Genomic DNA, 24,738 nt, shown 5'->3' with positions numbered 1-24,738 from the left:
ACATAGTTCCATTCAGTGAATATCTCCTCTATTGAACTCGTTTATTCGGCAACAAATTACCAAAGGCTTTCCATTTCTTGGTTTTTAAATAAATTTATAAAAGAGAAATATAACAGAAATGTCCTTATTTGTACGACTAACCACGAACACAATTCGAAACAATGTTGTGTCCATTAGAAACATAACAACAACAATGACCAATAAAGTTAAAGAAAGTAAGTTTGTCATAAAGAGGAATCTCAACAGTTGTGCACCGAGTAGTTTCATAACCTTTAAAACAATTACAATAACATAATTTTTGTAAAAAAATCGGTTTTTTTCAGTACAGCAACGCCAAGAAAACAATTCGCTTATTATTGAAGCTGTAACCAAACCCTCACCTCGTGCTGATAATATGCTTAAAGAAGCCTGCACCGCGAAATTTTGTCCCGAATGTACATTGGGTTTAGATTTGAAACACACTGATGTTTTGATTCTGTCACAGTATGTCCGATCGGATGGCTGTATGCTGCCGAAACGTATTACCGGTCTTTGCTATCGCCAGCAAAAGAAAATTGGCACATTGGTTACAATGGCTCAGAAGGCTGGTCTTATGCCCAATCTAACACCGGCCAATAGCAAAAAGGATCCCAAGAAACGTTTCGGTTGGAAAAAGTTTAACAAATATTTCAATGAAAAAACAATTAAATATTGAGATGGAAAAAGTAGTTAATTAATTTTTGTTAATATAAAAAAACGATATTGTTGAAATAGAAGTATACAGAAAATGTTTCGTATTTTAATGGGAGTGAAGCTAGTTGAAAATTTCGATTTGTCCGGCGTTAAATTGGTAAGTAATGTAACATAAAACAATTCTAAAAAGAGAGTCTATAAATACTTCCCTACAACTTTCGGTCCCTTTTTGTTGTAATATAGCTAAGTAGGCCTTTGCTAATTTTAAGAATATTCATTAGATATCCAGTAGAGTCAACAATGATCTGTTTATTTTCCCCCCTTCATTAAAATGCTCAGTTGAACAATTTTATTTTATTTTGATTCAATACTTCTTAAGCTTTATTGAGAGATTCTTCTCCTTTAGAGAAAAATGTATAATGCGAATTGTAATATATTAAAAGTCTTTAATACTTAGTATGACATTTTAATACACATACAATAATTCTATATATAGGTTTTTATACGCGTAGATTGTAAATTAATTACAATAATAATATTTAAAAAATAATAATACACACAATTCATGGGCGCCGCCATCCTCCAACCCCATTGCAATTTAGAAAAAATTATGATTCATCAGTAAATTGGCATCGGACGTTTTTGTGGCCTTCTCCAGACCATGTATACGTTGCATATGCATTCTCAGTGTTGACCTTTGACTAAATGCTTTCGAACAATGTGTACATTTGAAGGGCGTTGGATCCTGATGGGTCAACATATGCTCCTGGCATGCTGTCTGTTGACGATATGCCTTACCACACAGCTGACAACGGAATGGCTGTTCTTTGGTGTGGGTTCGCTCATGATTGATCAAGTGTATCTTCTGATGGAATGCCTTTGTACAGAAGGAACAGGAAAACCGTTTTTCACCATGTTGCCGGACATGATATTGGAAACGCATCTGAGTGTAATTTTCAAATTGTTGATTACAAATGTGACAAGTGTAGGTCGACTTCAAATGGAAATTCTTAACGTGTCGCTGCAAATGTAATTGACTGCGGAAATATTTTCCACACTCCTCACATTGTGTGGAATCGGGACGATTGTGTTTGAGTTTATGTTGGGCAAGCATAAATGTCGATTTAAAGGTGCTTGTGCAAATATCACACTCAAATGGTTTCTCTTGTGGATGAAAACGCATTATATGGGTCTTCAGTTGTTGGCGACTTGCGCAAGCCTGATGACATATTTTACATGTAAGCCGAGGATTAAAGGTTTTCGGTTTTTTCTGTTTCATTTTGTAGCTTTGCAGTGACTCATCTTCATCGTCCGATGACATAGAATCATCCGATTGCTCTTCATCCGAAGTGGGCGTCGACGATTCCTCTTCATCTGAGGAATTAGGATGAGATCTAATTTTATAATCAATTTGATGAGGTTCTTGGATTATTTCTGATTCCGGTTTTATCACCTCCATTGTTTCCATATCAATGGGCTCGGTTTTAATCTCCTCAAACAATGGAGGTGGTGTACCAATCGAAGAAGATGTATCGAGACATCCAGCCATTTCCACCAAACGTGGACTTAGACGCAGTCTAGGGCTACTGAAAGGTGATCCGGCTACATCATTGCCGTTGTATTTGCAATTAACAGATCTATCAACATCCTTATTGTTTAGCACGGAATCCGGGGCAATTTCATTGTCCACGCTTGGTATCTCCGATTTAGGTGTAAGCTTTCCAGCATCCAACACTTCGTAGTCCAAAAAATAACTTTGTAAAATTTTCTGACTATCAAGACATTCTTCGCGAAACGAATGAACCTGCTTGAATCTCTGAAAACATTCTTCGCATATCTGTTGCGGCATACCATCCATGGCATTGATCTGAAACAAAAGTTAAATAAAATAGAATAGATGGAACGGGGAATAGTATACGATTTGCATGTACATTCAATTTCCATATTAGAAAATCTTCAAAGATGTCTTTGATATCTTCATTAGGCTCATAATAAACGTCATTCGCTGCTGCTGCTGCACCATCACAATTTTCACTATCACCGCCACCACTGTCTTCGATATTGTTGCTGCAGCTGCTGTTCGTTTTTTGTTTCTCTTGGAATATTTTATAAAATTTCACATTTTCACTAAAGAAACGACTACAACAACGACAAGTGGTATGTAGGAACAGTTTTTTATCGAAACAGAAATCAAAAGCCATTGTTAAATTGCAATATTTTCCCTTTTATTCGGAGTTCGTTTTTCTGTATGTTGTGCGTAAAGCTTAGGGATAAGTAAAGTTCAATTGAAAGATTCACTAAAGTGAACTTACGAACTCTTACACAATCCACTGTAAAATGATTACTCAATTACACTATTCACTGTAAAAGGTTATCTAAGGCAGCGACGACGGCGGTAGTAAAAATGAATTTTGATTAATGGGGTTCCAAGACCCGTAACCTACGAGAATATAAAGGGTATAAATTTGAAATTAGTAGAATATCAAACAATTAAGCGGAAAACAAATGAAACGTCATGTTGCATAAAAAATTTTCATTACAAATAAATGTCCATGCCCCTTTGAAGGATAACATGAAATTTCTCAACACAGTAAGTTCCTTTGTAGGTCAGTATTTCCAAAATACACAAACTATTTATCTCTACCCTTAAAAGACGACCAGAGTTTAAAAATATTTGTTAATTTTAAACCGAAATAACATAATAGATTAAAAAGATTACTATTTATTTGTATATGCTACAAATGTATCATTTTAATTCCATTGAGAATAATTAACATTATAAATACAATTAAAAAATTATCTTGCAAATGCAGGTTGTAAAGTGGCAAATGTTAAAAATCCTGTATGACCTGGTTGTGTGGGTGGGGCTGCTGATGTTAAGACTTTTATTGTCTCTTTTGGTTGTTTTGCCGCTGCAGTCACATCCTTTTGATTTGTGTCTTCTTCAGTTGGATTTGTTTTCTGCGAAGAAAGTAGTAAAATTACATGGGGAATAGGGCAACATTTCGAATAAAGATTTTACCTTTGTTTTAACAAAATCCAAATTAATTACAGGAAAGGTTTTCGTCTTTACAATATCCTCTTGCTGTAGAATTTCAAATGATTGAATTTCTGTGAAACCAAGCTCCTGCAATGCCACACAACAACGTTGTGACTGTTCAATACAGGGAGAAAATGAGCAGAAGCGTCCACCTTTTTTGTTAAATAGAAATTGTTTTTAATTAAATAGCTTAATACTTCTCATAAAATATTATTTACCGCTTTCCTTTAGTGCTTTATAGGCATGTGGCACTGCTAGCTGCGGTGCTGGCAAATCCAAAAATACTGCATCCGCTTTACCATTCAGCTCTTCGCCAAAACCATTCTCACAGACATCTCTGTGATAAACGGTCACAAAATCGCCCAGACCATGGTGCTGAAATTCCTCTCGTGCCTGATTAGCTCTGGCTTCGTGAAAATCAAATGTATGCAGATGACCATGTGGCTTAACAGCCCTCAAAAAGTAATGTGACAATGATCCAGACCCTGTACCCGATTCAATAACAATCGATCCCGGTCGTATTTCAAGTTGATGCAATATCATACTAATATCGGGCGTATAGATAATTTGCGTTCGGTGGGGCAATGTCTGTGTCCATAATTCCGGATTGGGTTGCAAAACATAGGCATATCCTTTGGATAACTCCACACGACTGCCATATTTGACACCGATTATATTTCGCACTTTCAATGCTCCGAATGAAGTTTGAAATATATGTTCAATTGTTTCGCCTTTTTTATTTACTATGGTTGGTGTCGCTTCGATGACGTGCATCGAATTGACACTAATGTAAAGGATGACAGTATCTCCTTCGTCTATAACATCTTTGGGTTTCAGGAAACTCATTTTATAAAATACTCTCTCTTTCAGATATTGTGCGGCAAAAGTTAAACAAAAAATATCAACAAATCTCACGTGTATTTAGAGATGACGAACTATCGATTCGATTATCGGTATATTTTGTGGAAATTTCGATAAACACATTGCTTATTTTATTATCAATATGGCAACATTTTAACAGCATCCCAATGCACAGTGAATGCGTAATCTCACGAAGAAGAAGCTTCTGCGTTTCTCATTTAGCGGTGTTTTACACTGTTCGTCATGGACATTCGTCATGAGAGTTTTCTCTCTCTCATTGGTAAATTGGGAATAGAGTTGGAAAACATTGCCACAGGTAGGAGCAAAAAAGTACCTAACATTTTACTTTAAATGATAAGAAATCATAATTATCGAGAAATATTGGCCAATATTTATACCAGTTATTTTCATATATAATATATTCGTATGTTCCCGTACTGCAATAATCTACTCGATTTTACTATTTTATTTATTTATTCCATTCAATAATACATGAGCCTCCAAGGCCAAAAATAGTACCAACAATGACATAATGTCCTAATAACTAATAATACATAAATATCAAAAAAAAATACTTAGTTATATTTTCTTCGATATCATAAAGGAAAATTCGTTACTGTAGTAAAAAGTTGTATATTCTTGCAGTACAGGAACAGACCATATGTTATAATTTAAACGTAAATGTATTCACGAATAATAAAAAGTCTACTTTTTGTTTTGGTACGTTTATGTAAATTCGTACCTTTTGTGAAACGGTTGTTAGAAAATTAATTACTCTCAATTTACCAATGATAGAGAAAAAGCTCTCATGACGAATGTCCATTACCAACAGTGTATAACCCCACTTAGACTTTTTAATACAAAAAGTCGATTAATCGAAAGTCCATTTACTTGTCCCTACTCACGAAGAAGAAGAAGTATAGTAATAGCCAATTATTTAATTTACAGCCGATAGATAGGAAAGAGGTAATTTTGAAACATATATACACAAATTAGTATATACGTATCATCCTCGTGCTCTTTCACCCTTGATGTTTAAACTTCTCACAAGGTCGTGCAATCTACTACTAGCCCCAACCAAACATTCCACCTGCGCTACAGCTAACCTCTATAGTACAATTTCGGCTGCTGCACTAACAAGATTAAAAATGTCGGAAGAAAAACCAAAAATTGTTTTTGTCTTGGGTGGTCCAGGTGCTGGTAAGGGTACACAATGTTCAAAAATTGTCGAACGTTTCGATTTCGTCCATCTATCGGCTGGTGATTTGTTGAGAGAAGAACGTGCCCGTGAAGGTTCCGAGGTTGGAGCATTGATTGAAGACTACATACGTAATGGAAAGATTGTACCGGTAGAGGTGACGTGTTCGCTTTTAGAGGCGGCAATGAAAAAATCCGACAAAAACAAGTTCCTTATTGACGGTTTTCCCCGCAATCAAGACAATTTGGACGGTTGGAATCGTCAAATGTCCGACAAGGTGGATTTCCAGTTTGTATTGTTCTTCAATTGCTCTGAAGAGATTTGCGTTGATCGCTGTCTGAGCCGAGGAAAAAGTGGTTCCGGTCGTTCGGATGACAATATGGAAAGTTTGAAGAAACGCATCCAGACGTACAACAATGATTCTCTACCCATTATTAAGCATTTCGAAGAACTCGGCAAGGTTAAACAAATTGATGCCAGTCCTTCGTCGGATGAGGTGTTCTCTAAGGTGGAGGAAGTGTTTGTTCAAAGTGGTTTCTAAATAAATTGAATTGCATGATATTGTATATCTATTAAATTATTGCCGATTTGCTTAGATGATATTTTTTTCTTTGTGTCCTTGTAATATTAAATAATGTTAGTTAAAATCGTGGTTGGAAAACGATAACAAATAGGAAATGTTCACCGTCGAATGGAATTTTATTGTGGTTTTAAAGTAATAAATGTAATTGCTAAGCTCAATGCTATAATATAAAATATTGAATTTAAGTGCTTTTTAATTGTTGCCAGATGTGTTGAGAGAGGAGTGGAGGTGGTACAAAGAAAAACTCGTGTTGAAGTTGCCTTATATTTAGCTTTCATTTTACATTACATGCTCTGATGGGGTGATATCAGATTGATAAGATACACAAAAAGATAACTATATAAAAAATACAAATAAAAAAATAATGACAAAAATATATATTTTTAGTCCCGTCTTAATTTATCCAAACGGGCCTGTAAGTCGGCATCTGCATCGGACATGGGTGTTGAGCCGCCACTACCGCCTGCGGCTCCACCATTACCACCTGAACTGGTTGTGCCACCGGTTGCACCGGCCGCGATAGCTGTGGGTGTAGTTTTGCTGCCGCCGGCAATGGACAATGAACCAGAAGCGGTGGGTAAATCGCCTAGCTGTTCGCCCAATTGCAAGCCCAGCTCGTCCAATACTTGGGCCACAACAGCATCGGTCTCCTCTTCATCGCCCTCTGCTTCCATTGCATCATCCATGGCGTCATTAATCATTTCTTCCTTCATGTCCATTATTTCGGATTGTTTTTCGAAATCGTGCAAAATCTTTTGTATTTGAGGTAAATTCATTTGACGATTCATGTTCTGCATGGCTTTGGTGACACCTGTAAATGGGAAAGTATTGTTAGTAATAAGTTTGGTAGCTAATACCCGTAATTGTGTTTACCCTTCATAGCCTCAGCCATGGTATTTTGAGATTTCAATGTTTGTATCTTCAGTGACACGGCCTGAATGTTGGCTTTCATCAACATAAACTTCTTGACATAACGTCTTGTGCGTACCAAATCCTTGGCCATAATTTTCACCGCATCCATTTGACCTTCCTTGGCCATTTTTTTAATGTCGGCAATGATTTTCTTCTCCTGCTGTTCCATTTTCATTCGCTCCCTATCCAAATCTCGCATAGCCTTGTTCAAAGCCCTTTGATTTTTTCTCAACATTTCATCGGGTGAGATTTTCTTACCGAATAGCCAATCCATGTTGTTGTTTTTTTATTGGGGTGGGAGCTGTTATTAAAAACTTAATGGAATAAAATTATTTCGAAAAATAAGTTCTAATAAAAATTGTCGTCTACAACGGAGTTTTTTTAATCATAACATAAAGAAAAACATTACTCACTACCTCTTCTTCTTCTTATTTATGTCTGGCATTCACCAGACTATGACATCATCAAGTAAAATAGGGTATTCGGTTATTGATTGCATGAAATACAATAATGGCGTTAACGTTTGGCGTCAGTAACAGATTTTTAGTCATTTAAGTACCGTTATTTTAATGAATTTGTAGACAGGGCTGTCAAAATGCAATCAATGAAGGAACATTTTTAGAAATACAATGACCAATACCGGATGCCATCAATCAGATGGCTAAAGTTTTTTTTGGATGAATGGGGTAATGATTACGTGCAAGTCGCAAGCAATGGTAACTCTCATTTTTATAAAATCTTTCCCTCACGTACAAGAACACAATGGTTTAAAAATTGTAATTTGAACTATTTTTCACAAAAACAAATCAGTAGAATATTTAGTGGCCACTGTTTCTGCAAGAGCACCTTGGCAAAAATGAATGTGGTACCAGATAACTTATGCGAGGACTGCGGAGAAGCCGAAAGGGCCGCACATATAATCTGTGGATGTCGTAAATTTAATAATACAAGATGATGGTTTCAGGAACTATGTGATTTCTCCACACTTGAAGACTCCACGAATTCACTAGCCTTATAAAGTTTGAACATTGCGGCAAAAAACCTAAAAGAAGTTGGAGTCAACCTATGAACAAGAAACACAAATCACCAGCAGCAATGGGGGAAGTCAAATCTGTAGCTTAGCAAAGCATGGAGACATGATTCAGAACATTCTAACTTTTAGTAGGACGTGAGCCAGGAAGGAGATGAGTTAATAAGGAAAAATGTACCGTTTTATTTTAGGAAACCAAGTATATTGTTGAAAAATTAATTGGATCAAGACCCATGGAAGAGGTCTTGTAAGAAGCAATCATTATCGGTCATTTTGATTGTAACACCCTCGTGCTGTCAAATTTTTGTTTACATTTTCTTACGATTAACTCAAAATATAAAGAGTTTTGATAGGACGAGTGAAATCATTTGGACAAAAACATATTACATGTTCAGGTTGCCCTGTCCGAACCACTTCAGTAAATTAAAACAAGTTCCATAGTTGAAAAGAAGCTTAGAAACGGACAGAGTATAGCTAAATGTCGGTTCTAGACACCTGTTTCACTTGGTGTTACTCTCCGACCGTGGGTTAACGTTATAAGGATATATCCATATAATTCTTCACATTCAACATTTTTTCCCAATTTAATTTTAAAGTTATTTTTCTCACTATATAAAATAACAACAGTATTAAAAAATTCCAATATATGTTCTTTTTAATAATTCAAATAAATTTGGGTTTATTTTTTATTGCCAAATCCCGGATGGCTACAATTAATAATGATCATTGAAATAAACACAAAATAAGTAAGCATATTATACTATCTATTTGAAAACACTATAGTTTTAGTTTAAAATAAAAAATAGTCCAAAAATAAAAACAAAAAATTGAAACATTTTGTTTTTTGATTTTCTTGTTGATGATGCACAATCTTAAGTACATTCTATGTATAGTCACAGTTTGGTTATTAGTATAATGCCATTTGATGCATCTTTGTGTTATCTTAGGAATTATAAATAAAAACAATTTAAATAAAAACTTTATAATTATAGTTTCTTTTTTACTTAAAGGTGTTAATAAATAAAAAAATAGAATGAAAATAGAGAGACATGTTTTAGGTTTAAAACAGAGAGAGAGCGGAAGAGAAGAAGGAAACAAATTAACTATATATTATTAAATATTGCAAATATATCTGCATAACTGCGGCAAATTGTTTAAATTTAATTGTGATGATTGACGTAGGTATGACATTTCAGTTAGTTTCTTTGCTTTCAACATACATATTTTAGTCATCATTTTGATATGAAACATAAACAGCATCACCACCAATGCTTATTAAACATTGGCCCTGAAAATACATTAAAATAATTCAATTTAATTCTTAATTGTAATTGTTACATTAAATTTTACAAAATTTACCTGATTTTTATGCTGGTTATCGAATAAAATTAATTCATTTATATAATACGAGACCATGGCATTGCCACCCAATGAAGCAATATGGGCTCGTACCACTGCCAATAGCTAAAATATAATTTATTTTTGTTAGAAAAAATATATAATATTAAAATGTGAACGTATTACCTCTGTTATAAAGCCATGTACAAAGCCGCTTATACCACCATTTTCTCGTATAGATGTACTTTCGCGTATAAAGAAGAAATTTAAATTTCCTAAATATTTTTCAATTTTTCCACCGGGTATGAATGTCATTGGCGTAATATCTACACCATTACGATCACACATGCGATTCTAAAAAAAATCATATTAAATATATATTTTCCCATATTATCCCTTCTTATATACTTACAAATCTCTGTTTAATTGATCCCGGAGCCGTTGTTAATTGTATCGGTGAAGATTTACGATTTTTAAAAAGTTGCGCACCAAACATTGGTATATTTGTGGCGGGCGTTGGTGTCTCCACCATTTGGTCCTCATCCAAAGGAAATATATAATCTTCATCACATGTCGATTTTTGATCCATTGTTTGATGATGTTGTTGCTGTTGTTGTTGTACAACGGACATTGCATTTGCTGCATTATCCACCAATTGACCATTAGATACGGGTTTACGTCGTGCTTTTGTTTTAGATGGATCACCCAGTCCTAATGCCATACCGGTAACTAATATTTGAATTTGATCCTAATAAAAACAACAATAACAACAGATAAATATATATTGTATAAACGAGAAGATTTTTGTTATATATTAGGGTGGTGCTTACACTTTCCGGGAAATCCAATTTAAATTTTAAATCACAAATGGCACAGGGAATCATGGTACGCAGTTTGAAATATATTGTCTGCAGCAGTCTTTAAAACAAACATACATAATATAAGTAAATATTTTTCGATAATAAATTAAAAAAATAGTCGATAGCATATTTCCTATTAAGAAAAGTTGTAGAAAATATATTTTCTAGTGAGGAACTTTTTCGATAACATACTTTTTGTGAAGAAATGTTTCGATAACAACATTTTTTTAGATAAAATTTGTCGATAACAAAATTTCTATATAGAAACATTATCGATAACAATAATTTTAATATGTCGATAACAACTGGTTCACGGAAAAAATTGTTGATAACAATTTTTCAATGGGAAAAAGTTGTCGATAACATCTTTCCTATGGAGAAAAACTATCGATAACAATTTTCTATGGAGAAAAGCTATCGATAATAACATTTCTGTGAAGACAAGTTATCGATAACAACTTTTGTATAGAGAAAATTTAACTAAAATACTTTTTCTATGGTGTAAAAATATCGATAACTATTTTTTTTTTTGTAGAGAGATACTCTAGACAACATATTTTCTATGACGAAAAGTTATCTGTACAACTTATATGTAGAGAAAAGCTATCGATAATTGATTTTCTATGATGAAAAACAATCGATAATTGCTTTAATATGAAGAAAAGCAATCGATAATTGCTTTTCTATGAAGAAAAGCAATCGATGATTTATTTTCTATGAAGAAAAGCAATTAATTGCTTTTCTATGAAGAAAAGCAATCGATAATTTCTTTTCTATGAAGAAAAGCAATCGATAATTTCTTTTCTATGAAGAAAAGCATTCGATAATACATTTTCTGTGGAGAAAAGTAATCGGTAATTAATTTTATGTAAAGACACTTTGTCGAGAACTGTTTTGCGAAGGAGAAAAGTTATCGATAACTGTTTTTCTTTAGATAAAGGCTATCTATAACAATTTTCTTTGGAGAAATGCTATCGATAATAACATTTCTGGGAAGACAAGTTATCGATAACAACTTTTGTATAGAAAAAAGTTATTAATAATAACGTTTCTAAAGAAATAAAGTTATCGATGACTCTTTTCTGTGGAGAAAAGTAATCGATAACACATTTTCTGTAAAGATACTTTGTCGAGAACTCTTTTACGAAGGAGAAAAGTTATCGATAACTACTTATCTGTAGAAAAAGCTTTTGATAAATATTTATTTCAGAAAATTATGTTATCGACATTATTGATAACAGTTTTTTTATGAAATATCTTGATGAGGAAACAGTTTGTCTACATAGAAAAATTATCGGCAAAAAAAAAAAAAACAGTATAATAATATAATTTCAAAAGTGTCATTTATCATTACCTTTGAAAATGTTTTGGAAATCCACTAACACTTTGACCACCATCCGCCTTGGCCCTCCATACTTGTGTAAACATCTGTAGATTTTTGACCGCTTCCATATCCATCATTCCGGGCACTTTCTCCGTACTCACAACATGAAAACCTTCCGGTGGTTGTTGTTCCATTAACAACGAAATTATCTCTAAATCTTCAATATCATCTACTTCGAGAACACATGTATCTTTATTACCACAATTTAAATCGATATCTACACCCTCTTCGTCGGATTCATCGGTATCGGAACTTTTATCTAACATTTCTTGGTCCAATGGTTTCAGCTGATAGATATCCTGATAGCGTTCAAATGTCTCCTGCAACTTCTTTTGCAATTCGTTTAGTTTCTGTTTGTCGGTCCATGAATTGCCGGCAACTATTTTCGGTACTTGCGGTATGGGTAATGCCGTAATGAAAAGGGCCGTACCGGTGGCAACTAAGGCCAGCATACGTTCACCAATTGAAACCTGGACCCGTAAACCGAATATTGCATTCATACCCTTTGCCTTTAATTTGTTGATCAGGACACGATGTAATTCATATTCCAGAAATGGTAGACCATCGGAAATTTCCTTGGCATTTGATTCGGAACGTAAATCCTTTTTGGCTCGTACAACTTGAGCTTGTAGGAAACAACCACGACCTAGGGGAATGCATTTTGTTGTTGTTAAGGTTTGGAAATAAGGGGATAATTTAGCAGTGGCTAACCTGTCACTTGTATACAATCCGGTACCTCTAGGGTAGCCAATAGTACATCAGGAACACGACCTTTACCACATATTGCACACTTCTTCATTTTTACACTAAACGGTATCGTATTGGCATTATAGGGAACATGACAAATTGTACATGATGTTTTGGGGGTTAACATCATCGATGGGAATCCATACTTTTTGCCGGCCGAACCATTTGAAATGGCCCCTGAATCTTTGCCAGATACCTCACTGCTGCCCATATTACGTTCTTCCAATGAGGCCGACATAACACTGCCCCCCGTGGGTTTTGTTATATTGAATATATCACTTTGGGATATAGAACGATTGTAACCCATATTAATAATGGCTGCTGTGCCGGTGGCCGAAAGGACGCACACATCATCACTGGGGGAAAACAAAATATTGAAAAAATCATTTGCAATCATTTTTCCTTTTTGTTATTGTACTTACGAAATTGTTGTTGATTCCGAATAGCCAAGTACCACATTACAACCCAATGAACGGGCATGGGAACGGATTTCCATGCGCAATTCTGTCCACCAAGAATCTCTTATTTCCGGTTCATCTGGATTGGGTACACGTTCCAATAACTTAACTGAACGAGCAGCTACCGTGGCACCAATATGTAGTATCAAACCAGGGGGATATTTTGTCATCGTTAAGAAGGGATATTCCAACATATCCATACCCTCACCGGTGGCATTTTTACCCACAACTGTTTGTCCCAAACGCATCATTGCCGTGGCGGCCATTAAACGATCACTGGCCACACAAAATGAATTTCCTAGATAAACAAAAAACAAAGTGCGATATAGGTTATGTTTATGTATGGCCCATATTTGTATGTACAAAAAAGTAGTTATGGAAAGAAATAGCCAGATACTGACATGTATTATATGTAAAAAAAACGAAGATAGTTCGCCCTAGATTATGGAACAGCCAATGAGGCCACATTTAAAAAAATAATCGAGTTGTGTTTTATGAGTTTGGTGTTGGTTATTGGTGGTGTCTATGAAATACTAGGATAAATGGATATATGGATATATGCATTACAAAAGTATCTATATTCTACATGGAAGAAATGCCATTTTTTAGATAAGAAAGAGTATGGAGGATATGTATATATGGATATGTATTTTAGGAATCATTCTATTTACAATCCAAGTATGCATTTATTTTTGGATGTGTTTTGAGGGTTTTGAAATAATCTTCCAATATACATTTCGAATAAAAAAGAGTATAGCGCAAAAAGAAATTATCTAGAAAATAAATAATAGGTTAGCATACTTTACACTTCACACCATTGCCCTCATGCTGTATAAGAGTAGTAATTTAGAAGTAGTCTTATAATAAAGAAAATACAAAAATCAAAAATCTCTTCCGAAGATCTAAACTCAAAAGCATTTGAAAAAATTTTTGAAATAATATAGTTATCGATAACATTTCTCCATAGTTGCCGATAACATTCACCTACACATAATAATTTCACTTAGGTTTTTCATAGAAAATGTGATCTTCTTAAAAAGTGGTTATCGCAAACTTCTCATCATAGAAAAGCTGTTATCGACATCTTTTAACCATAGAAAATTTGTTATTGCTGTATTTATTACATAGACTAGTTGTTATCGATAACATATATCCACAGAAAAGTTGTTACGTATAACTTAACTGCATAGAAAAGTTATTATCAATAACATATCTCTAATGAAAAGTTGTTACCGCCAAATTTCTACCACAGAAAATTTGTTAACAACTACTTATCCCCACAACATCGATAACATATATCCACAAAAAGTAGTTACCTATAACTTAACTACATAGAAAAGTTATTATCGATAATATATATCCAAAGAAAAGTTGTTAACGTTAAAATCACGAACACAGAAAATTTGTTATCAACTACTTATCTCCACAAAATTGTTGTTATCGACAGCTTTTCTTCATAGCAAATATGTTATCTACAATTTTATCCGTAGACAATTAGTTATCGATGTAGTTTTTACGTCGTCTAGATGTTGTCGATAAATTATGTCCACAGAGGAGTTGTTAAGCATAACATATCACTATAGAAAAGTTGTTATCGATAACTTATATGCAAAGAAATTTCGTTATCGGCATCTTTTCTTCACAGAAATTTTGTTATCGGTAAGTTATCTTCTTAGAAATGTTATTATCGGCAACTTTTCTTTTTAGAAAAGTTGTTATGAAAAACTTTTCTCGTATAGAAATTTAAACATTTTTCTCCGAAGATTTCTCTATAGAAAATTAGTTATCGATGAAAAATTGTTTATCGATGAAATAATATTGCTATCGGGAGTAGTTATGGAAAAATTTTGTCTATAGAAAAGTAGTTATGGAAAACTTTTCTCTATAGAAAGTTAGTTATCGAAAGTTTTTTTTCCATAGAAAAGTAGCTATTAACTATTTTTCTCCATGGAAAATTATTTATCGACGAAAAAATGTTGCTATCGACTTAGAAAAGTTGTTATCGAAATTTTAACATATAAGTTGCTATCAACGACTTTTCTCCATAGAAAACTTCTTAATGTAGATTTTTCTCCATAGAAAAGTTTTTATCGACAACATTTCTTCATAGAAAAGTTGTTATCGAATAAATGTCTGCATTAAAAATGTATTATCGGTGACATTTCTTCATAGAAATATTGTAATTTCTAAGTATTTTCCATATAAACGCTGTTGTCGACAATATAAATTAGTTGTTATCGATAACTATTTTGAGATTATATCTTTATAGAAAATACATTTCGACATCTTATGTTCACAGAGAAGTTTTTTTCGATATCGATTTTTCATAAAAATTTATCCACATTGAAATGTTTTTATCGACAATTGCTCACCATTGAAAAGTTGTTATCGATAACTCATCTACATAAAAAAGTCGTTATCGATGGATTGTCGCCATAGAATTTTTTATCGATAAAGTTTCTCATAGAAAAATTGTTATCGATAAAGTTTCTCATTGAAAAATTGGTATCGATAAAGTTTCTCATAGAAAAATTTTTATCGATAAAGTTTCTCATAGAACATTTGTTATCGGTAACTTTTCTACATAGGGATTCTGTTATATATCCTTTATCCCTATTAAAAGGTTCTAATCGACAATTGAACACCATAAAAAATTTTTATCGATAACTTGTCTACATAGATAGTTATCGATAGATTTTCTCACTAAAAATTTGTTATCGATCAATTTTCACCCTAGAAATGTTGTTATCGGCAACTTTTCACCCTAGAAATATTGTTATTGACAACTTTTCACCCTAGAAATATTGTTATTGACAACTTTTCTCCGTAGAAAAGTTTATACCGGTAACTTTTCTCCATAGAAAAGTTGTTATCGGTAGAAGTTCACCCCAGAAATGTTGTTATCGATAACTTTTCTCCGTAGAAAAGTTTATACCGGTAACTTTCTTGCATAGAACAGTTGTTATCGGTAACTTTTCTTCATAGAAAAGTTGTTATCGGTAGCTTTTCTCCATAGAAAAGTTGTTATCGGTATATTTTCTCCATAGAAAAATTGTGATCGACAACTTGTCCAAATAGATAGGTTGTTATCGATAATTTTTCTCCATAAAAACGCTGTTATCGATAGCTTTTCTCCACAGAAACACTGTTATCGGATACTTTTCCAAATAGAAATGTTGTTATATGCCTAAAATAGTTGTTGTCGACAATTTTCGCCTCTATTGAAAATTCATTATCGATAACTTTTCTCTAAAGAAACATTGTTTTTGACAATTTTCGTGTTTATCTCTATACGAAAAATGTTATCGCAACTATTCTGTTCACCTGTTTTTCTTTATAGTAAATTGTTGTTATCGAACACTTTTGAGTTAAGAATTTAATATTAAAAACACTCATACACATACATATTTAGGGGATCGTGTTGTGGATAATATGTACGTTGTGTATTTCGATAGAAAAATAGTTACGAAAAATATTGGGATTACACAACACTTAATTGGCATTCTGTATCTGTTGTAGGTCGTATGTACGTTACAAAGAGACAGTTACGAGTATTTAAAAAAAATGTACATACACACATAATAATTAGTTAACATCAAGAATTGTGTTTTTTTTTTTTTTTTGTTTTGAAAAATTAAATAGATCACAAAAAAAACTATATATCGTATATAGAGAAAATAGAAAATACATCAGAGCACACTGAGTCGGTTCAATCTAAAATCGAACTATTACTTACTTTTACGTTGTACAACTTTCGTAGAAGATTCAAATTCAAGGTCAGCGAGAGCATGGCAGAAGAATACACATAACAATATACAATAATAATAACAATAATCGTAATAATAATAATTATAATAGAAACAAATAATTTGCAAAGACTTAAAAAGAAGTTTTGGAAAAATACAAACACAAATGTTTAAAGTAAAAGCAAATTTTAGACTAGTACCTGACCGGGTTTGGAGAAACGATGTAATATTTAAAAAGAATTTAAAATTTTTGGAAATATATAAATAAAAATGGTTAAAGTTAAAGGCGATTCTAACCAAGTACCTTTCAATTGTCTGAAGGGGGAAATTGATTTAAATATTTTAAAGAATGTTTGTACATTATGATTGAGAAATGAAAACGATTCGATTTTTGTTGTTGTTCAAATGAATATATATTGCAGAGTCTTTGACTTGTAAATGCCCTAAATGGGAAGGGAAGAGCTGAATCTTCTGCATTTACAAACCAAAGCAACTTTGTGAGTGTGATTTAGAATTAAAAATGTAGGTACTTACCCTTGGGTGTCACACTCAAATCCGAATCTGAAGATCGTCTACACATTTCTCCCATTTCCTTGGGTATTATTGTGGTGGCCGTTGATATGGTGGTGGCTGATGACAGACTATCCGACTGTGATTGTATGCTAGCTGGTGTGGCAACAACACCTGAACGTGTTGGACTGGGTGTTAGCTTACTGCGATTGCCTACATTGGAAGGAATAGTAGTGGAGTTGGTAGTGGTGGTGGTCGCGGTAGCGGTGATGGTGTTGGCGTTGGAGTTTGTGTTGATTGTGCTGAGCTTGGCGGCCGCTACTTCTTCATCGGCATTCATTGGCATGATGGTGGCGGGCGATACATGATGACCCTTGGTATGTGGACTGCTATTGTTTGAATGATTACTACTGCCGCCAGCAGCTATTTCACTTAACGATCTGTGCTGACGATGATTTTGGTGGTTGGTGATGGTGATTCCAGCATTATTATTAGAAATGAATGGTACAAGCAATGGATTTTGGGCATTACTATTGCTGTTATTATTAGTACTAGTATTTTCATTAATGCTAGAGGCAATAAATTTCGCATTATTGTGATTACAAGGAGGAAATCGCAAGAAATTGCCGCTATGATTCAAATGTTCGGGATCACTTAGAGTGGTGGTATTCGTAAAACTAAATAAATTATGTGGACTAAGGGATAACGAATGACCACCACCCCCACCACAAATGGCATTTACTCGACAGCTACTACAGGGCGATGCTAAACTATCCGACTCGGAAGGTGTGGGCGTGGAGGGACATAATTTAAGTACGGGCTGTCTAAACAAATCATTATTGGTGGGATCATTTAGAATAATGGATGCCGGACGACAATAGGAGCGTTTGGTTTTAATGGCATTTGCTGCTGCAGTAGTTAGGGCAGTCATGGGAGCATTTAAATTGTTAAGAGATTGTGAGTGCAAAACTGGCTGAGACGAGCTATAAGATTTTGTTAGATAATTTAAATCGTTGTGGGATAGACAACATCTATTGGTGGTTGCAATTTCCGCTACACTTATATTTGGAGACATTTCCTGAGACTGCTGAAATAAAGAAAACTCCGTTTTATGGTAGAGTTCCTTTGGGGAGGAGGAGAAGGTTGAGATGGGTATCACCTGAGGACTTGTGGTATCTTTACAAGGATTGATTAGCGAATCAGCATCATAATCTTTTTCTTCTTCATTTTTTATGGTAGATTCGTTGCACATCTTCGTTGTTGTTGTTTTTGTCGGTTGTGTATTTATGGCCGACTCTGATTCAACATAAATTGCCGAATTATGTTTATTACGATGATTACGGCCACATGTACCATGTGACGCTGATGCGGATTGTTTCATTGCCGAATCATCACTCACAGACCGTACAATGGGATGTATGGTCTTCTGAAGACCCTTGGATTTTTTATTCCCCCCTTCCAGCATATCACTACGGCTGCTGCCAGCCCAATGATGTGATCCGGCGGATCCTGCAGTCTTACGTACATCCAACATAGAATTCGATTCTGAACGTATTTTAAGATTCTTTCCGGGAAAATAAATGACACCACTAAGGGAACGTGAACCATCTGAAGAGGATTGATTTTCATCAATTTTACGCATCAACGATGCACATTTATCACCGAAGATGTTGCGTGAAGAAGTTGTAAAATTACGCATTTTATGGGTGAATTTCTTAAGGGGTCTATCGCCACGTCCCTCTTCTTGTTGAATAAGGTTTAACATTAAATTTGAACTATGTTCGGTATCGGAATCGGAACAATCATCTCCACCTCCTCCTCCGCCTCTGCATCCGCCATTCATAGTTAAATGATCAAAATTTAATTTATTTAACGATTGAGTGGAATAAGAGGTTTGGGGTCTTTGGGAAGTACTAAAGTTACCACCTCGAAGGAATTCTAAATATTTTAGGGTGCGTCTATATAATGGCAAAGCAGATTATTTTTTTACAACAACATCAATATTTTGTTATTAATGAGACGCAATATGGTGTATTTGGCAGAGTTAAGTACGCGACAAGTATTTACAAAAAATATGTATGTGTACATATAACATTAGTGGGTTAATATACGATTTGGACGATTGATTGGTGGAAAGAAGATAAATTAAAGAAAAAATCAAGTTAGAACTTGTCCACAATATTAAAACATTCTGCACTAAAGCTCTTAAGGACTAAAAATGCAAAACAAAGGAATTTGAAACCGGGGATGCAATTATTCAGTAATATGGGTATTTCCATGCATTAGCGTATAAAATACCTATACATAAATTTATAAAATATTTCAATCAAAAACAAAAACAAAAAAAACTGGAAAATCGTTTAGTTCGGTCTGGCCGAACTTTTTATTTTACTAAAAAAAATCCCAAAAAATACGGAATAATCTAAAAATCGATCAATATTGAGAATTTTTGCTAGGGATATGTGTCACCCTGTGAGAACCCAAAATAACATATTACAGGTAATTCGATTGAAAAACCCCCAAAATACCAAATTTTGGGTGGTTACGTTTTGATAATTCTGTTGAAAACATGTATAAAGCCCTCAATATACTGAATATTTGGGGTTACCGTTGTATGGGAGCTATGCTAAAAAGTGAACTAATTTTAATAACTCTTGGTAGGAAGGTGTGTTACCCTATGAGAATTCAAGATACCAAATTATAGGCAATTCGGTTAAAACCTGTGTACAAATACCCAAATATCGAATATTTGATGTTAGTCTTGTACGGGTGCTATGCTAAAAAGTGAACCAATTTTTATAAGTTTTAGTAGGAAGATGTGTTACCCTATCCGAATTCAAGATAAGGACTAAAAATGCAAAACAAAGGAATTTGAAACCGGGAATGCAATTATTCAGTAATATGGGTATTTCCATGCATTAGCGTATAAAATACGAAATAATCTAAAAATCGATCAATATTGAGAATTTTTGCTAGGGATATGTGTCACCCTGTGAGAACCCAAAATACCATATTACAGGTAATTCGATTGAAAAACTAATTTTAATAACTCTTGGTAGGAAGGTGTGTTACCCTATGAGAATTCAAGATACCAAATTACAGGCAATTCGGTTAAAACCTGTGTACAAATACCCAAATATCGAATATTTGATGTTAGTCTTGTACGGGTGCTATGCTAAAAAGTGAACCAATTTTTATAATTTTTAGTAGGAAGATGTGTTACCCTATCCGAATTCAAGATACCAAATTACAGCCAATTCGGTTAAAACCCGGGTTAAAAATATTCAAATATCGAATATTTGAGGTTACCGTTGTGCGTGTGCTATGCTAAAAAGTGAACCAATTTTTATACTTTTTGGTAGGAAGATGTATTACCCTATAAGAACCCAGAATACCAAATTACAGCCAATTATATTGTAAAATGTGTCCAAAATCCTCAAAATACCGAATATTTGAGGTTACCGTTGTATCGGCGCTATGCTAAGTAGTGAACCAATTTTTATAATTTTTAATAGGAAGATGTGTTACCCCATGAGAATTCAAGATACCAAATTTCAGCCATTTCGGTTAAAAACCGGGTTAAAAATACCCAAATACTGAATATTTTAGGTTACCCTTGTACGGGCTCTCATAAAAACTGAACCAGTTTTTATAACTTTCCTAGGAAGATGTCATGGTACAATTATAAAAGGTAACAGCAAATCCCAGCTGATTTGATTCCAACGTAATACTAGTGTCAATGTGCATTTGACAAATTATGTTTTTAAAAATCACCCAACAGGAAAATTGGGAACGCATACAATTTGAAATTGTTCTTTTTTAATGTGCCCCCCTATTCAATTTACTCAATCTGCCTGCTGGGAAAGTTTGAGGAAGCAAATCTTTCTTGAAGGAATTACTCGCTATTCCCAGCATTGTCATATGTGTTACAAATATATATGGCAATGGCTCAATTAAAGGATAGATGTGGAAGCGATAGAAATATAAATTTGATAGATTTTCATTCATGTTTTTCAATTTTTATTTTGAGGATTCGAAAATATTCCATTTTCAAAATAAAAATAATTTGATGATAATTTGTTTGTTTGTTTACATTTTTCTGTCAAATGAGTTGACACTAGTAGAACTTACAACAACAAATTTTCATGTGGTTGTTGTATCGTTTTTTGTACAACAACACTTGCTGTTACCTTTTATTATTATACCATGGGAAGATGTGTTACCCTACGAGGAAAAAAACATTTTACAGCCAATGCGCTTGCCAAAATTCTCAAAATTTCGAAAATTAGGGGGTACCATTATATGGGAGCTATGCTAAAAAGTTGTCCCATAAATACCATCTTCAATAACGAACATTCTAAGAGTAATAACAATGTATGTGCAAAATTTCAAAGCTTTATCTTAAATATTGACAGCTCTATATTTGATTTCAACATGCCGACGGACCTGCACATATCGACATAGAATTTTATTTTGATCAAAATATAAAGTCTCTAGGGAATATTGTTTATTTAAATTTAAATACGGAAACCCCTACAACAATTATTTCTGTTGAAAAATAACCCATAATACAAAGATGGAATTATGCTCCATTGTCTGTGTTTTCAACTCCATGGAAGAACCCATAGAAATTCTTACATTTCCATCATGCGAAGTGTCCATATTTTAAACATAAATGTGAAATCATATGCCAATTATATCATTTAAAATTTCAACATCCATTCGAATATACTCACTCTTCGATTAATGCACTATCTGCTGAGGTTGGCTGATTTGTGGTGTCCTTTATCAAAGTGACTGCGGTACCAACACCACGGGCAACAACACCAACATCTCCCTCCAAATCAAAACACTGGGTATAACCAATAACAGCATTGGCACCCATATTAATGGCCTTCAGACCCATTTTACGTTGGACCTGGAATAAAAATTTAAGAAAAAAAATAAGATGTAAATAAATTTTCTCAAAAAATGCATATGCTTTACTCACTTGTCCCGACAATTTTAAAAAGACCACCTGGCGGGCTTCATTGGATGCACGTGGTGTACGTATCTTATCAATCCATTGATATTCCGGATCATCATTTACCACTAATTCTTCAACAAATCCATGGATAACTTGGGCCCGATAGCCAGTCGGTATGCAGGGAGCTTTTTGTAATTAAAAGATAACTATATTTAATAACATTCTCAATATCCTGTACTTATATACTTACAATGAAAAAAAGGTATACCACATGAACTCTGACGAAATTTGTTGGCATCCGAAAACAAGTCCACCTTAACAATTACATGCACTTCGCCCCGAATACCATGCATTGTATCGAACACGGGTATCCAACCCGATAATACTGTGCCTTTGCCATGACTCTGACCCGATGTTTCCAAACACAAGGGGTTTAAGCTAATATTCACTTTGCCAATGGCATCATTGGCCGAATAGGTGTCATAGTCCATAAGACGTATTTGCAGAATTTCATCCTGTAGTTCAGCATCGTCAACCTCGAAGCGAAACCTACAAAAAAAGAAAATAGTATGGTGTGTTGTACAAGGGCAGGGGAGGAGGGTACCCGCATTATTAATAATCGATTATAAAATAGAAATATTTTTATATGTACGTATCAAATCTTTGCCATTCACTACAAAAATAGCCAACACTTTTTTGCGTTTATCTCTCACTTTTATGATTATCGTGGGTCTTCCGATAAGAAGACCCACTTATTGCTGGCCGACCAACCAATTAATTTACTTACCAATCAGAATTGAAAACAGGATTTAAACTTTTCCGACAAACGTCCGTTTTGTGGGTAACATTTCCTAATTTAATTTCTACGTAGGCGTCAGTGGTATCCGAAGATTTGTCCATAACTGGCAGATTCCTGCCAGCTTTAATTTTTACTGCAACTTTTCCTGGCATTTCATGGACAAAACGACGAGTCTATCTATCCGCCTTTAGTCAGATGAAATAAATTGAGTTGGGTAGTTCCGGAACGAACTAGTTCATTGGAACTATTCCGAGAAAGGAACGAACGGAACTAGTTCCAGTTCTTTAATTAATATAATTCCTTTCTCTGATCCAGTTCCTTTTTTTGAACTATTTGAAGCAAAGGAACTGTATGGAGCAAAGGAACTATATGGAGCAAAGGAACTATTTGGAGCAAAGGAACTATATATGGAAAAACGAAAAAAAAAATAATAAAAGAGAGAGAGAGATTCAAAAGAACAGTGGGAAGCCTCCAAGACTCCAGCCTTCATAAAATTCGCTTGTTAATCGTCGTTCTGCCAAGACTCAAGCGACGTCGTACGCAAACCTTCGCCAACAAATGGTCTGTTCCAGTACTTTTTATAGCCCCCATATAACGGTACCTCCTAATTTTCAGTATTTTTTGGGTTTTTATCGTATTTTTCACCGAATTGGCTGTAATTTAGTATTTTGAGTTCTTAGCAGGTACCAAATCTCTCCGCAAAAAAATTTAAATGTAGGTCAATTTTTTCGGATATCCCCCATATAAGGGTACCCCCCAATTTCGGTATTTTGGGGTTCTTGAGCGCGCTTTTCAACCGAATTCGCTGCAATTTTGTACATTGGGTTCATATTGCGTACCAAATATCTCTACTAAAAATTATAAATATCGGCCCACTTTTTCTGGTAGCACCCATATAAGGGCACCCCAAATTTTCGGTATTTTGAGGTTCTTAAGCGCGATTTTCAACCGAATTCGCTGAAATTTGGTACAGTGGGTTCATAATGGGTACCAAATATCTCTATTTAAAATTATAAATATCGGTCCACTTTTTCATTTCAAATACCTGTCAGTATACCTGTGGTGGAGGGTATCCAAAGTTCGGCCCGGCCGAACTTAACGCTTTTTCACTTGTTTAATAGTAAAGCTGGTAAAAGGGAAACATTTCAAGTCTCAGAGTACAAAATAATTTGAAAAGTTCGGGAACGCAAATCTAGTAAATATGCCAAAATTAGATGGCAATACTTCAAAATCAACATAACAAAAAGTTTACAAAGAGAAAGCCATTTTGTTTTGTGCTCTCTTAAATTTGATTCAATGCTTTACCAGTTTTATGGGTTCAGGAACGGTTTTCGAGTAAAAAGTTGAAAAAATTTTTAAATTAGTAGATTCTTTTAGGTTTTGGAACGGAGCTAAAATAAAAACGACGATTGAAAAAAATTGAAAAACGTTCCACGTGCTAACGAATGGGAGGAGAAGACAAAATGGCCGATAAAGATGAACTCAAAATGGTATAACCGAAAGTTTACGAATGAGGTGGGATAGAGACTAAATGGAAACCGTGTTGTTTACGAATGAGGTTTAGGCAAATTATGATTAGGGATAAGTAAATCGACTTTCGATTAATCGACTTTTTGTATTGAAAAGTCTAATGC

The 24,738-nt window shown here is 34.2% G+C and overlaps 6 protein-coding genes across 6 annotated transcripts; 2 read left to right on the top strand and 4 right to left on the bottom strand.

Annotated features, from left to right (window-relative positions):
- The first annotated feature begins 101 nt into the window (after positions 1–101).
- Positions 102–702, top strand: LOC133334295 (large ribosomal subunit protein mL66-like). The gene is made up of 2 exons (XM_061542585.1): positions 102–215; positions 324–702. The coding sequence occupies exons 1-2, from the start codon at positions 119–121 to the stop codon at positions 692–694; spliced, it is 468 nt and encodes a 155-aa protein (XP_061398569.1). The 5' UTR covers positions 102–118; the 3' UTR covers positions 695–702.
- Positions 703–1,270: 568 nt separating this feature from the next.
- On the bottom strand, positions 1,271–2,873 carry LOC133334293 (zinc finger protein 177-like). Its single transcript, XM_061542583.1, has 3 exons — positions 2,810–2,873; positions 2,604–2,767; positions 1,271–2,539 (listed from the first exon to the last, which is right to left on the bottom strand). The coding sequence occupies exons 1-3, from the start codon at positions 2,871–2,873 to the stop codon at positions 1,271–1,273; spliced, it is 1,497 nt and encodes a 498-aa protein (XP_061398567.1).
- A 595-nt stretch (positions 2,874–3,468) lies between these two features.
- Positions 3,469–4,561, bottom strand: LOC133334292 (tRNA (adenine(58)-N(1))-methyltransferase catalytic subunit TRMT61A-like). The gene is made up of 3 exons (XM_061542582.1): positions 3,931–4,561; positions 3,695–3,864; positions 3,469–3,633 (listed from the first exon to the last, which is right to left on the bottom strand). The coding sequence occupies exons 1-3, from the start codon at positions 4,556–4,558 to the stop codon at positions 3,469–3,471; spliced, it is 963 nt and encodes a 320-aa protein (XP_061398566.1). The 5' UTR covers positions 4,559–4,561.
- A 981-nt stretch (positions 4,562–5,542) lies between these two features.
- LOC133334298 (UMP-CMP kinase-like) lies at positions 5,543–6,312 on the top strand. The gene has a single exon (XM_061542587.1). It carries the CDS (start codon positions 5,605–5,607, stop codon positions 6,310–6,312), a length of 708 nt encoding a protein of 235 aa, XP_061398571.1. The 5' UTR covers positions 5,543–5,604.
- Positions 6,313–6,720: 408 nt separating this feature from the next.
- On the bottom strand, positions 6,721–7,540 carry LOC133334297 (charged multivesicular body protein 2a). Its single transcript, XM_061542586.1, has 2 exons — positions 7,228–7,540; positions 6,721–7,165 (listed from the first exon to the last, which is right to left on the bottom strand). Exons 1-2 carry the CDS (start codon positions 7,538–7,540, stop codon positions 6,738–6,740), a joined length of 741 nt encoding a protein of 246 aa, XP_061398570.1. The 3' UTR covers positions 6,721–6,737.
- A 1,981-nt stretch (positions 7,541–9,521) lies between these two features.
- Positions 9,522–23,262, bottom strand: LOC133334291 (C2 domain-containing protein 5). The gene is made up of 13 exons (XM_061542581.1): positions 23,093–23,262; positions 22,556–22,854; positions 22,330–22,490; positions 22,076–22,257; positions 17,364–19,297; positions 13,048–13,381; positions 12,590–12,981; positions 11,849–12,524; positions 10,465–10,552; positions 10,047–10,382; positions 9,821–9,988; positions 9,656–9,760; positions 9,522–9,584 (listed from the first exon to the last, which is right to left on the bottom strand). The coding sequence occupies exons 1-13, from the start codon at positions 23,254–23,256 to the stop codon at positions 9,522–9,524; spliced, it is 4,902 nt and encodes a 1,633-aa protein (XP_061398565.1). The 5' UTR covers positions 23,257–23,262.
- Between the last annotated feature and the right edge of the window lie 1,476 nt (positions 23,263–24,738).

The sequence above is a fragment of the Musca vetustissima genome, unplaced genomic scaffold, assembly GCF_032173495.1.
Source record: "Musca vetustissima isolate MV318-11 ecotype Yass unplaced genomic scaffold, APGP_CSIRO_Mvet_v1 utg107989, whole genome shotgun sequence".
Classification (NCBI taxonomy): Eukaryota; Metazoa; Arthropoda; class Insecta; order Diptera; family Muscidae; genus Musca; species Musca vetustissima.
Note: the sequence above shows the minus strand (reverse complement) of the source record. Positions and strands in the feature narration are given on the sequence as shown.

Coding starts and splice junctions, on each gene's coding strand:
- LOC133334295 (XM_061542585.1), top strand. CDS start 119: ATGTCCTTATTTGTACGACTAACCACGAACACAATTCGAAACAATGTT. Junction 216..323: donor GACCAATAAAGTTAAAGAAA/GTAAGTTTGTCA, acceptor GGTTTTTTTCAG/TACAGCAACGCCAAGAAAAC.
- LOC133334293 (XM_061542583.1), bottom strand. CDS start 2,873: ATGGCTTTTGATTTCTGTTTCGATAAAAAACTGTTCCTACATACCACT. Junction 2,768..2,809: donor CACTTGTCGTTGTTGTAGTC/GTTTCTTTAGTG, acceptor AAATATTCCAAG/AGAAACAAAAAACGAACAGC. Junction 2,540..2,603: donor TTCTAATATGGAAATTGAAT/GTACATGCAAAT, acceptor CTTTTGTTTCAG/ATCAATGCCATGGATGGTAT.
- LOC133334292 (XM_061542582.1), bottom strand. CDS start 4,558: ATGAGTTTCCTGAAACCCAAAGATGTTATAGACGAAGGAGATACTGTC. Junction 3,865..3,930: donor TAAAGCACTAAAGGAAAGCG/GTAAATAATATT, acceptor TTAACAAAAAAG/GTGGACGCTTCTGCTCATTT. Junction 3,634..3,694: donor TGGATTTTGTTAAAACAAAG/GTAAAATCTTTA, acceptor CTTTCTTCGCAG/AAAACAAATCCAACTGAAGA.
- LOC133334298 (XM_061542587.1), top strand. CDS start 5,605: ATGTTTAAACTTCTCACAAGGTCGTGCAATCTACTACTAGCCCCAACC.
- LOC133334297 (XM_061542586.1), bottom strand. CDS start 7,540: ATGGATTGGCTATTCGGTAAGAAAATCTCACCCGATGAAATGTTGAGA. Junction 7,166..7,227: donor CATGGCTGAGGCTATGAAGG/GTAAACACAATT, acceptor TCCCATTTACAG/GTGTCACCAAAGCCATGCAG.
- LOC133334291 (XM_061542581.1), bottom strand. CDS start 23,256: ATGCCAGGAAAAGTTGCAGTAAAAATTAAAGCTGGCAGGAATCTGCCA. Junction 10,553..11,848: donor TTTCCAAAACATTTTCAAAG/GTAATGATAAAT, acceptor TTTGTTTTAAAG/ACTGCTGCAGACAATATATT. Junction 9,761..9,820: donor TACATGGCTTTATAACAGAG/GTAATACGTTCA, acceptor ATTATATTTTAG/CTATTGGCAGTGGTACGAGC.